This window comes from Barbatula barbatula (assembly GCF_947034865.1).
Source record: "Barbatula barbatula genome assembly, chromosome: 19".
Classification (NCBI taxonomy): domain Eukaryota; kingdom Metazoa; phylum Chordata; class Actinopteri; order Cypriniformes; family Nemacheilidae; genus Barbatula; species Barbatula barbatula.
The window spans coordinates 17040106-17053742 of NC_136782.1; the positions used below are offsets into that span (position 1 = coordinate 17040106).

General features: G+C 43.0%; 1 protein-coding gene across 2 annotated transcripts in view; it reads right to left on the reverse strand.

Annotated features, from left to right (window-relative positions):
* Positions 1-13637, reverse strand: part of c4 (complement component 4) — a 24937-nt gene that overhangs the window by 6812 nt on the left and 4488 nt on the right. Inside the window, exons 14-28 of one of the 2 annotated variants that reach the window (XM_079481807.1) lie at positions 5151-5294; positions 4841-4970; positions 4677-4748; positions 4395-4595; positions 3456-3573; positions 3279-3349; positions 3064-3203; positions 2785-2988; positions 2309-2360; positions 2153-2233; positions 1751-1954; positions 1483-1558; positions 1247-1403; positions 1052-1156; positions 102-270 (exon numbers count right to left, since the gene is read on the reverse strand). In XM_079481807.1, coding sequence (XP_079337933.1) covers positions 102-270; positions 1052-1156; positions 1247-1403; positions 1483-1558; positions 1751-1954; positions 2153-2233; positions 2309-2360; positions 2785-2988; positions 3064-3203; positions 3279-3349; positions 3456-3573; positions 4395-4595; positions 4677-4748; positions 4841-4970; positions 5151-5294 — 1924 coding nt within the window. The remainder of the gene's footprint in view (positions 1-101; positions 271-1051; positions 1157-1246; positions 1404-1482; positions 1559-1750; positions 1955-2152; positions 2234-2308; positions 2361-2784; positions 2989-3063; positions 3204-3278; positions 3350-3455; positions 3574-4394; positions 4596-4676; positions 4749-4840; positions 4971-5150; positions 5295-13637) is intronic. The other variant, XM_079481808.1, reaches the window with a different exon arrangement.

Below are 13637 nucleotides of genomic sequence, written 5' to 3' on the forward strand. Positions count from 1 at the left end.
AGTAGAAGATGAAGAGCGTTAAAAAGGTATTACTGGATCATGTCTACTTTTGACAACAAGGTCCTAAGAAAAATAATTGAAGATGGGGTGTTATTACTAACATTTGTCACATTTAGCTATCACTGTCAGCTTTTGATGGGCACGTTGAGCTCCAGGTGTCAGCGGTTTATGCAGGGACATAACATAAGCTGTGATAGCAGCCGCATATGGATTCTGCAGGGCATCCACCTTCTCCTCTAGATAAGTCTTCGCTTTTTCCATTGCCATTCTCTGGAATAAAATAGACATTTCAAGTGCAGTTGGAAATATCGTAATTACAAGGACAAGTCGTATTTACGATTCAGAATCTAGATGACACATGACTTACAAAGTTGTGATGTCGTATGGGGCGTCCTTTTAAGCATCTTTATTTTTAAGAGTGTGAACTTCGTTTATCAATAATAAATACTCAATTAATGATACAAGATTATTCATTATAATCACGTATTTCAGTAATAAAAGATTTTGTTACGTTTTTCCAAATTTACATTCTTTTACATTCTCAATCATTTAAAATGTTTAATGTATGGAACATCTCAAGAAAACTGAATATTTATTACTATTGAATCATGAAATTATTAGCATCAAAGTTTGATGTCAACCATTAGTTTTATTATGATATAAATCTTTGACATGTCAATGTTAAATATATTTAAATGTAAAAGATTTTTAGAAGAATAATGGGTGATTTTATGTAAAACAAGTCTGGGAATTCACAGGCAGGGTCACATTTTATTAGAAGAAAAGATTAAAAAAATTAATGATTAAATTCATGAGGCATAAACAAATTTTTCATAAAGTTTTGTTTAATTCGGTTTGATTTCCAATAGTGCCGTGTTAGTTTCCAACTGGCTTTCATCCACACGTGTAGTTGATGTATTTGATGTTCTACTTAGTCTGCACTTGAAGGCAGCACTGAATACAACAGAACTTCCTTAATACCGTACAGGGTACATATTTTCTTTTTTATAAAGTTTTTGTTTTCTTTTGTTATATTTTGTTCATACATTACCAGTTCTGTGTCTGTTCCCAGATCGTACACTTTCAAAGCACGATACATTGATAAAAGCACAAATGCAGTTAAAGGAACATCATCTTCTGCCTGTCCAACTCCTCCCTAAAGACAAACACCGATCCTTCTTTAGTCAGCTTTAGTTATAAATTTAAAATTTCCTAAATGTCATATTTGGGTAAGTTGTTATTGTACCTTCATTTGTCTGTCATACAATGGATTAGGATCATCCCATGCACCACTGTTCTTCTGTTTGGAGATCAAATAGGACATGGCCTCCTGAATATAAGAGTCTTCCACGGGGATGATGTCCCGGGCCTCCGTCAGCTCTTTGGCAATAAATGCAGTAAGCCTATGAGAAGACGGATGAAAGTTAGCATGCATTTACGATATAGGCTTAATTCTCTAGTCTAAAGAAAGGTAAAACTTACCAAATACTGCTGGGTGTTGACAGAAATGCTCCATAAGAGCCATCTGTTTTTTTGAATGCGAGAACTGTGTTGTAACCTGGAAAAAACACAAAGCCAAGACGAGTACATTACATTCAGATTTACTGTATTTTTGTATCCAGTTTGGCCATCATAAGCAAATGTCAAATCCTACATTAATTCAAATTAGGTCTTTTTTGTCTGATACATAGTAAAATGAAACTGTTTGCAACTTGTATGTAATGGAACAGGTAGTCTAATGCATACGCACCAGTCTGGATCATTGACTTGGCCTCATCTCTACGTACAGCTTCGAGTGATATCCATTGGTTGCTGGCATCAAGGTATCTCATGGCATGAATAGCGGGAGACATTTTCACAATAGTCTGTTCTGCGCATCCTTTAGGAAGCTGAATGAGTCTGTTAACACCTTCCAGGTTAAGACAGTTATCCACCGACTCTCCCATCACACCACCTGGAACATATCAGTTATATCTAAACATATTTGAAAACATTTTGAAACACTAACAGACCCAAGGCAAGCTGAACATCACTTCATTTACATGTTTATTAATACATAATGTACCGGAGCTGCATTAGGGTTAACTGTTTATTGTGGCCTCTTAAGTGCACTTTCAAGTCAACAGAATATAGACGCTACTATCCACTTTACCTTTAAAACCCACAGAGATGGACTCCTGCCCTTCAGGGATTTTATCAGTAGGGGTCGGAATATCGATCTCTAATTTCCTGGCTGCGCAAAACAAAAAAATGGCTGAGGTCAAAGCTTAAAATTATTAAATTAATATTAAATATATTGTTTCCGTACCATTTGGATAAATGTTGAACTCCTTGTCAATAAAGACAATTTGCCCTTCTTCCTAAATATGAAGAAGCAAATATGAATTGTCATCTTTGTTATTTTAATCAAATTTACACTTAAAAAAACAATACGTGAAAAACCAACGCAGAATCTATGCCATGTTTATAATTTAAACAAAAGAGTAGTACTTAAAGTAATAGTTCACCAAGAAAATGAATATTCTGTCATCATTAACTCGCCCTCTTGTCCTTTCAAAACGAAAGAAAGAAAGTCTTTCTAGGTCTAAAAATGACAAGATGGTGAGAAAATTATGACAGAATTGTAATTTTTAGGTGAATTATCCCTTTAAAGTTTGTATATTTGTTTTTTCAAACGTTTTAGCATAAAAGGTTGTCATCACTTGTGATTTGCTTTACAGTGCATTGTGATGATGTTTCAGTCCCTTCAAGTATAGTATATGAGGTATGTAGCAAACACATCACCTCCACACGCAGCTCCTTTTGCACACGGTCATTGGCGGTGGGTGAGCCGTAGGCCAGCACGGTTATGGGGATGTTTCCAATGACGAGTGGCACCACAGTGAAATACACAGCCAATGCTGAGTTACCAGGAACTGTGACCAGCTGTTCCACATCACTCCCACCAACACTACACAGCCCATCTGCTTTATCCATTTTCACTTTTACCTTAAGACACAGTATGGCACCAATATTAAGTAAACTTGAAGGCCTGAATAAACGCTTGGCGAGTGTTTCATTTACCTGTAAACTATCTGGCTTGTAATTGTATATGACAGCTTTCACCTGAAGCTGCTCGTTTCTTTTCACAGAGTAAGGAAGGATAACAGACACAAAAAAGTCCTGGAAGACTCTCAGGGGTTTTGGCTCTGCGATGCAGAATCCTGAAGAAATGACAGTGATTCTGTTTAGATGCTGATCACTTAAGTACCCAGAAAACGTACACAGATTTTACAGACCTTTTGTGGGAGAGATGCCCACAGCTTGGACTTCCCAGGTAGTTATGGAGTCAGGAGCAACTGCACGATGTCTTGAAGGTTGTAAGATATATTTTTTTTAAATTTATATGATTACAGTCTTCAGTTAAACGGGTAATGTTAAATTTGTTATCTCTAAAAAATAGGCAGATGGGTTACCTGACCGTGCCAGAATGATCTGATTCAACAATTGTCCACATCCATGACTGTGGAAAATTACTGCGCAGATGAATAGCGTCCACATTAATCATAGTTTCCTCCAATGTATTGTCTTTAGCTATGGAGATGGAAATGTGAATTCACATCCACAGTTTCATAGTATACAATATACACTATTGTGCAATACAGTATATATATGCAGACATTAAGGTCTTAGTATGCAAAAAATCGAAATTAAATTAAAAATGTGGTATTTGAACATTTTTTATAGAACGTATTGCAAGATGTCCAGAAGCACTTCCTTTTTCAGTTCTTTAGCATGTCACCAAAAATACAACCAAAAGAACAATGGTCCAATGTGTAGTTTTTGGGAGGATCTATTGACAGAAATGTAATATAATATACATAACCCTGTCTTCAGAGGTGTTTAAAGACCTTACATAATGAAGCGTTGTGTTTTATTACCATAAAATGAGCTATTTCTATCTACATACACCTCAGGTCCCCTTACATGGAATTCGCAGAGTTGTTACTAGCCCTAAACGGACAAACTTCTCTACAGAACGTAAATACTTATTCAAGGAAGCGAAAATGTGAAAGCATCTTAGTTCCGTGTGCTTTGAAAGGAGATGCGGTGTAAGCCGTTGGTTGCCATTCACACCCTTACCGCTAGATGCCGCAATATTTCGTACACTGGACCTTTAAAACTGAACTGTCAATGAAAATGAAATGTCAAACAAATATCTTTCAACTTAGTTTTTCATTTCACATATACTGTATAATTGTTACATTAATGAAAAACTGATATAGGAAGGGTTTCTGGATATTCAAAAAAAAGTCTGTAGAAAAGCTTTTTTATACTTGTGCAATACCTCTGGCTAAAAGCATAACAAAATAAGACCTTTCCAAAAAGTTGTGCAAGAGAATGTGTCCTTGTACCTCTGCCAAGGCTGTTTTTAAGCCTCTCGAATCTCTCTCTCTTTCTCCTCTCCTCCGCCGCTTTGCAGCACTTTTCAAAAGCAGCACGACAGCTAACCGAATGTTTGACATTTCGTGCACGCTCATTGCAGGTCTTGTGCACTTTGCTTGGCCTTATGCCATCAAAACAGCACGTTCTTTCACTGTTCTTGTAGCTGTTGACTATGAAAACATGAATTTTGATAGACATACAGTGTGAACAACATTTTTGTTAAATGAGACCAGTCCTGTTTTGTATTTTACCAAGCGCATTGTATTCTGCAATGTAGTTCACAGCTCCTCTCCGGTTGCGACGTTTAGCGAGACATTTGTGTTCTGAAGAAATAAAAACTGATTGGACATCATGTTCACAAAAAAAACTGTTTTCATGTTTTATTTATAACTAAAAGATATCAGGAGGCATTTACCTAGGGTTTTTGGAGTAGCCAGATCACAGTTGCACATGTAAGTAAGTCCAGCTCTCTGGAGAACCGCACTTGAGTCCTCCCCCCCTCCTACAGAGCAGGCCAAGTCATAAGAGTTCATGTACTCAAACATCTGTGGGATAAGACAAATGACAAGCTACATTTACTGCAATAATATTTGTGCTGTAAAGAAACACTTGTACAAAGACCCTGTGAGTTATTTTGCCCTATGTTTATTTACTTGAAACATCTAGGCGGGGGTGGGACATACAGAATTATTTTATGAGTCTTAAAATGATCCTTAATGTTTTACCTTTTGTGGGCTTAATTTGTTTTTATTCAGAATATAAACTGCAGAGTCCACCGCAGCGAGAGCCACTCTGCTGTTTGGATCCGTTTTAACCAACAACTCGAACTGTCTTGCGGGTTTCATTGTATCCATTGAAAGAATTTCCAGCTATGTGTAATGGGATTAGGTGATTGACAGCAGGGTTAGCCTATCAGCGAGTAGTACCTTCCATTTAAAGGCTGATTGGCTGTTACCTGGTATGCGTCACGTCCGATTTCCCCGTTGTTTTGATCGCGTTGACTCTGATTGTAGGTAAGCGTGCTATGTTTTTATGTGATAATTCTTGGAATTGTTGTTGTGCGTAGTTTTTAATTGTTTTTATTAATCAGTGCAGCTTTGGTGCCGTGTTGCCCGGCATACTGCTTAGTTGGTTTGATGACTGTTCACCTCTCAGGTACATTTATGGTTAAAAGCTTGTGATCTAGTGCGAAAGTGGTTGCGTGGGTTTAACATGCTTTTCGGGTATCAAATAGGTGTGATTCCCTGTATCCTATTGTGTTCGCGGTGGGCATGACTGACCAATCCGTGTCCGTTAAGTGTGCTATCTAGCTTGACAACCTGATGGTAAGTGTTTTTAACGTAACTATGACTAAGAGTGGTCATAGTATTATAATGGGTAACATCTCCGTTTGTTTGTTATAGGATTCTCCCTCTCGTTCTATGCCGTGATTTTACGCTGCGATTAAAGTGCTGCAGTTTATACGGCCAGTGTATACGCGACCATCATCGTAAACAAAAGGGGACTGCTCGCTTGGTTATAATCGGGGCGTTATATATACATATAAACCCGCTTCATACATCTCTGCCTTGTGTGGAAGGACTATTAAGCTCCTCCTGCTTGCAGCGGAGCTAGCTCCCTTCTGTTGTTTCTGTTATTTAACCTTTTTCTTTTGTTTTGTTACTTTTATTTCCATGAATTACGGTTTGTTTAGTTTTATTTATTTGCTTTTCTCTCTGCTCCTTATTGTAAGGGCAGTAAATTGCTAATAGCTTGGGATATCTGTGATCAACCATCTGTTTGTGAAATCCTATTTGTGTGTGAGCATCTACTGAGTTAAAGTCTCGTAGTAGACCAACAATTGATCTTCCTAACTGGATTGTTTTTCTTTATGTTTGTTATTTCCATTTATTAATTTGGACTCTATTAATGTCAACACTGCCATCTTTATTGTTATAGTTTCTTATTATTTTGCAGGAGCTGAGGTCCCACGGGTGGATTGCTCTTTCTGGTGGTGGTCCTATCGTGTGCAGTGTACACTCGAGTGTGTGAAAGTGTGATTAAACTGCACGGGTGTGAGTGTCGTGTGGAAGTGTGTCCCGTAGAATCGAACTCCCCAGTGCTTCCTGCCGTTGGGAGCTTCAGCCCTGCTGGTATTTAGATTTGTTTTACAGCTGCTCTATATCAAGTTGGTTTGTATGTGTTTCTGTTTGTTTTATTTGAAGTGGGGTTTCAATGTCCCATCTAACATTTTAAAGGATTTTCCTAGTAATAAACATTTGTATTTTTGTATTACTCGCGTCTCTTGTCTACTTCCATGAGGGAACTGAACCTGTGTGCTTTGCTCATAGTTTGAGTATTTTTCCCTGGGATTAATTCCTAGGGTGGCGTAGTCGGACTCTTTATTCGTGAATAGAACTTACTCTGTGTCTCAAATTTCACCACCTCGTCACATTCTGGCGTAGTCGGCAGGGTCCCCTCTGGTGTAGTACAGAGACGTGGGTATTTTGTGTTTGTTGTTTTTCTTTCTTTCTTTGTTCTCTGGTAGGAACCAGACAGTAACAGTTGCTCTGTGGTGGATCGGCACAAGTTAACTTTAATCTCTATTTGTGGTAAGTGCTTGTGCAGTTACAGAAATGGAGGATGAATTGAACGAGTTAAGGGATTTAGTAGCTCAATTAAAAGCTGATAACGAAAGGCTGCGGCAAGAGCCAGTGTCTGTTGCACAGCCGGGTCCATCTAGTGTTACTATTCCTGTCGGTGCAGATCCCCCACGTATTGGTGCTGGTGTTTCAACATCGGAGCGGTTTGTTTTCGTTCCTCGCGATCGTAGGTGCCCAAAATTTAGTGGCCGGTCGGGTATTGGCATCAATGAGTGGGTGGAGGAGGCCCAGGCCTGTATGCGGCTTCGCCATCTGTCTACAGCTGATCAGGCATTTTTCTTGTTTGATCATCTGGAGGGTGAGGCGAGGGAAGAAATTCGTTATCGGTCGAGGAACGAGAGGGAGGATCCGGATGAAATTATTAAAGTATTATGTGAATTATATGGTTGCAATAAGTCTTATGTAGCACTTCAGGAGTCATTCTTTTCCAGAAGACAACTGGACGGGGAGACCTTGGTGGAGTTCTCCTTGGCCCTGATGAGTCTTCTGGATAAAGTTAAAAGTCAGTCACCCCATGGTATGCCTAACGCCGAAATTTTGCTAAGAGATCAGTTCGTTGAATATGTTAATGATTGCGCTCTTCGACGTGAACTTAAGCAATTGGTGCGTCGCCAGCCCACTGCCACTTTGTTCGACATTCGCAGTGAAGCTCTTCGTTGGGAAAGAGAAGGCATGCCGGGTGGGGTGCGTAGTCGAAGTCAGTCTGTTCCATCCGCTTATGGCATTCAATATGGGGTGCAGGGACATCAGCATGGAAATAGTGGTTCAGCAACATCAGAAATGAGTGAACTACGGGAAATGCTTAGAAAGCAGCAACAACAACTGAATCAGTTAACCCAAGGTATGGCTCAGCTGCAGAATCCCCAGCCACGTTCGCGACCATTTAGGGCTAATTTGATTTGCAGAAGGTGTCAGCAACCTGGCCATTTTGCCAGTGATTGCGATGGGGTGCGGATATCCGTTCCACCATCAGCCCGTGTGACTTCTGCTTTAATGAGAGGTGGACAGCCATTATCCGTACAGCCGCCGGAAAACTAGTTCCCACCGAGTTGCAGGGCCAAAATTTGGTTGGGAAAAGGGTAGGCTCCAAAAATGTATCTGGTTCTGATTTTATGTCACGTTTTATGTCGTCTTGCCCACAGCTTGTTGTATTGATGGGTGGGGTTAAGGTACCCTGCCTGGTGGACACCGGTTCCATGGTGTCCACCATTACTGAAAGTTGGTTTGTGACTAATTTTGGGTTGTGGGGTCAGGAACAGCTTAGAGCATGCCATTGGTTACAGCTTCGAGCAGCCAATGGCCTTTCAATTCCCTATGTCGGCTATTTGGAATTAGACGTGGAGCTCTGTGGGCGAGTAGTTTTAAGTTGTGGTGTGCTGGTGGTCAGAGATCCCCCTGGTGGTATATGTGCAGATGTTCCTGGGGTTTTGGGCATGAACATCCTGGGACGCTGCTACCAGGAGCTCTTTGGCCAGCATGGCACAGCTCTCTTCGACCTACCAGTCGTGTCACAGGCCCCTCACTCTGTTTATCAGGCTTTACAACATTGCCATCAGGTTGACGGCCAGTCTGTTTCAGATTGTGGGGGACGAGTCAAAGTGCGGGGACGTAGGGCGTGTCGCATCTCAGGTGGCACAATGACATTTGTTGCTGCAACCTGCTCGATGACATATTCGAGCGTTACAGTACTGTTTGAACCACCAGTTTCTGGTCTACCAGCGGGCTTGCTGGCATCTCCTTCTCTTTTAAGGGTAGACCGTGGTACAGTCTATGTGCCCATAGTTAACGTGGGCACGGTCGATGTAGTGCTGTACGCTAGCACTGTTATTGGCACAGTGAATAAAGTTGATGTGATAAGTTTGCCACCAGAGGTCACAGAAGTTAAGACCGTTACGGCCAAGGTCAATACACAGGTTGTGCAGGCCCCCTCTACCATACAGGAGAAGATAGCGATGCTTGATTTATCTGTGTTATCTGAAGAAGAACAGGTTAAGGTCAGGGCATTACTGGAGAAGTATTTGCCTGTGTTCTCTATGAACGATGGGGATTTGGGATGTACTAATCGGATATCCCATGAAATCCCCTTGTTGGATGACATCCCTGTTAGGCAGCGGTTCCGGCGAATCCCTCCATCAGAGTATGAGGTGGTAAAGGCACATATCAATCAATTGTTGGAAACTCAGGTAATTCGAGAGAGCTGCAGTCCCTATGCTTCGCCTATTGTCCTTGTTAAAAAGAAGGATGGTAGTCTGCGCATGTGTGTGGACTACCGTCGCTTAAATTCAAAGACTAGGAAGGATGCGTTCCCTCTACCACGTATTGAGGAGACTTTGGACTCGCTGGCTGGGGCCCGTTGGTTTTCTACCATGGACCTGGCCAGCGGGTACAATCAGGTACCTGTAGCTGAGGTCGATAAATCTAAAACTGCTTTTTGCACACCTTTCGGCCTATTTGAGTGGAATAGGATGCCATTTGGGTTGTGCAATGCCCCAAGCACCTTCCAACGATTGATGGAGCGGTTATTTGGTGAGCAGCAGTGCCAGTCCCTCCTTTTATACCTCGATGATATTATTGTCTTTTCCTCCTCGGTGGATCAACATCTTGCTCGGATGGAGGTTGTCCTGAGCCGCTTGCAGACAGAAGGTTTGAAGGTCAAACTATCAAAGTGTGCTTTTTTCCAAAAGAGAGTGCATTATTTGGGGCATGTCATTTCTTCAGAGGGAGTGTCTACTGACCCCGGTAAGGTGGAGGTAGTTGCACAATGGCCTTGTCCCACCAGTGTTACAGAATTGCGCTCTTTCTTGGGATTTGCTAGCTATTATCGACGGTATGTAGAGGGGTTTGCCAAGCTGGCTGCCCCCCTTCACAGGTTGGTGGCACGGCTGTCAAGCCCAAAGCGCCCGAAACAGGGAGGTCGGGAGTTTACTGAAGCTTGGTCCTCGGAATGTCAGTGTGGCTTTGAGGAGTTGAAAGGTAAATTAACCACAGCCCCAGTGCTTGCCTACGCTGACTTTTCATTACCTTTCATTTTAGAGGTAGATGCCAGTCATGAAGGCCTCGGGGCAGTCCTTTCACAGGAGCAAGAAGGCAAGGTGCGCCCTATAGCGTATGGCAGCCGCAGTCTTAGGCCCACTGAGCGCAATACATCTAACTATAGCTCCATGAAACTGGAGTTCTTGGCTCTCAAGTGGGCCATGACTGAAAAGTTTAGAGAGTACTTGCTGGGCCAGAAATCTGTGGTGTTTACTGATAACAACCCCCTTAGTTACCTGACTTCTGCAAAACTGGGTGCCATGGAGCAACGCTGGGCTTCTCAATTGGCTTCATTTGATTTCGAGATCAAGTATAGGTCAGGGAGAAGCAACCGCAATGCTGACGCCTTGTCACGTCAAAACTTTTCAGGTACAGGTGAAGTGCCCCAGTTGTGTTCCGGTATGGCCGTTCCAGTGGCATTGCAGCGAGCTTCCCAAGGTGGATTTGTGGCCTTGGTCAATCAGGTGACCTCATTTCCTGATGCTTCAAATGGCGACATGGGTGCTCAGCAGGTAGCAGACCCAGTCATAGGAGAGTTGTTGGAGTTTTGGAGGCGTAAGTTGCCCCCGACTCCTGAAGAGCGCAAGAAACTCTCCAGGTCTGCCATTGTTCTGCTCCGGCAATGGGACCGCCTAGTGGAGACTGATGGTGTGCTCTACCGGCGTGTGTGTCGCTCAGATGGGGGAGAGGAAATCCTTCAGGTGTTATTGCCGGCAGATCTGAAACACTATGTCTTAACCCAGCTTCACCAACAGCATGGGCACCAGGGGGTCGAGCGTACATTCCAGCTAGTGCGCCAGCGATGCTACTGGCCTGGTATGTCTGCAGATATCGACCGCTGGTGTCATGAGTGTGAGCGGTGCCAGTGTGCTAAAGGTGTCCCCACGGCCCCTAGTAGTTTTATGGGGCACTTGTTGGCTGCACGGCCGAACGACATTGTGGCCTTGGATTTTACAGTGTTGGAGCTCTCGAGGTCTGGCCTTGAGAACGTGCTGGTCATGACCGATATTTTCACCAAATATACCTTGGCAATCCCCACTAAAGATCAACGAGCAGAGACTGTTGCTCAGGTTCTTGTAGTGGAGTGGTTTTGTAAATTCGGCGTGCCAGGGCGCATCCACTCCGACCAAGGCCGGAACTTTGAATCCGTCCTAATTCAACAGCTTTGTTCTCTGTATGGAGTCGAGAAATCACGTACCACCCCTTATCACCCCGCTGGAAATGGCCAGTGTGAGCGTTTTAACAGAACATTGCATAATCTATTGCGCACTTTGCCGCCCTCCCAAAAGGGTGATTGGCCACTTTGCCTTCCTCAGGTACTTTTTGCGTATAACACTACTCCTCATCAGGCAACCGGGGAATCTCCTTTTTTTCTAATGTTTGGACAGGAGCCCAGACTTCCTGTTGATTTCTTACTTGGCAGAGTCCAAGAGCCATTAGCTGGGGGGGTTAATAGGTGGATTCTAGAGCAGCAGGATCGGTTGCAGGTTGCGTTTGAGGGTGCTCGTGAACGGTTGGGTGATGCAGCCGATCGGCGAAAGGCCCGGCATGACCGGCGGGTGAAGGAAGCACCACTGAAGGAGGGTCAGCTGGTGTACCTCCGCAATCATAGTGTGAGGGGTAGATGTAAAATCCAGGACCTGTGGAATTCAGTGGTGTACAAGGTAATGAGAGCACCTAAGGACGGTGGGGCGGTATATACCATTGCTCCCATTACAGATCTGGGAAAAGTAAAGCATGTGCATCGATCTTTGCTCAAGGCTCAGATCCATCAGGATCTGCCGATTGGATTGTCTGATAGTCCAGTGGCTGAATCTGTGTCGTCTCTGGAAGAGGGATGTGATGAGGATTTATTTGTCTTTGTGTCAGAGACACCACAAGTCAGAGGTGGGTTGAGGCTACAGGACATTGTTCCTGGCCCACCTCAGATATCGGGTGACCGGCCAATTGTGGAGACCTTCAGGGTAACCGAGGGTACTGGGCTTGATGTGGGTTTACCCCCGGCAGAAGTACCTACAAATTCACTGGAGGTAGGCGAGGGGATGGCAAGAAGGACTGGTAGAAGAACTGCAGGTCAGCACTCTAATAGGTACCATCTCCCTCGAGCAGTGGGTACTGGTTCAGTTTCCCTTATAGTGAGTAGTGCAGTAGGTACCTTGTTTCGCCCTTGGAACTGAGAGTTCCTAGGTGGGATTCTGTGTGGTTCACCGTCGGGTCGACGTTGCAGAAACTGGTGGTGGAATGTAATGGGATTAGGTGATTGACAGCAGGGTTAGCCTATCAGCGAGTAGTACCTTCCATTTAAAGGCTGATTGGCTGTTACCTGGTATGCGTCACGTCCGATTTCCCCGTTGTTTTGATCGCGTTGACTCTGATTGTAGGTAAGCGTGCTATGTTTTTATGTGATAATTCTTGGAATTGTTGTTGTGCGTAGTTTTTAATTGTTTTTATTAATCAGTGCAGCTTTGGTGCCGTGTTGCCCGGCATACTGCTTAGTTGGTTTGATGACTGTTCACCTCTCAGGTACATTTATGGTTAAAAGCTTGTGATCTAGTGCGAAAGTGGTTGCGTGGGTTTAACATGCTTTTCGGGTATCAAATAGGTGTGATTCCCTGTATCCTATTGTGTTCGCGGTGGGCATGACTGACCAATCCGTGTCCGTTAAGTGTGCTATCTAGCTTGACAACCTGATGGTAAGTGTTTTTAACGTAACTATGACTAAGAGTGGTCATAGTATTATAATGGGTAACATCTCCGTTTGTTTGTTATAGGATTCTCCCTCTCGTTCTATGCCGTGATTTTACGCTGCGATTAAAGTGCTGCAGTTTATACGGCCAGTGTATACGCGACCATCATCGTAAACAAAAGGGGACTGCTCGCTTGGTTATAATCGGGGCGTTATATATACATATAAACCCGCTTCATACATCTCTGCCTTGTGTGGAAGGACTATTAAGCTCCTCCTGCTTGCAGCGGAGCTAGCTCCCTTCTGTTGTTTCTGTTATTTAACCTTTTTCTTTTGTTTTGTTACTTTTATTTCCATGAATTACGGTTTGTTTAGTTTTATTTATTTGCTTTTCTCTCTGCTCCTTATTGTAAGGGCAGTAAATTGCTAATAGCTTGGGATATCTGTGATCAACCATCTGTTTGTGAAATCCTATTTGTGTGTGAGCATCTACTGAGTTAAAGTCTCGTAGTAGACCAACAATTGATCTTCCTAACTGGATTGTTTTTCTTTATGTTTGTTATTTCCATTTATTAATTTGGACTCTATTAATGTCAACACTGCCATCTTTATTGTTATAGTTTCTTATTATTTTGCAGGAGCTGAGGTCCCACGGGTGGATTGCTCTTTCTGGTGGTGGTCCTATCGTGTGCAGTGTACACTCGAGTGTGTGAAAGTGTGATTAAACTGCACGGGTGTGAGTGTCGTGTGGAAGTGTGTCCCGTAGAATCGAACTCCCCAGTGCTTCCTGCCGTTGGGAGCTTCAGCCCTGCTGGTATTTAGATTTGTTTTACAGCTGCTCTATATCAAGT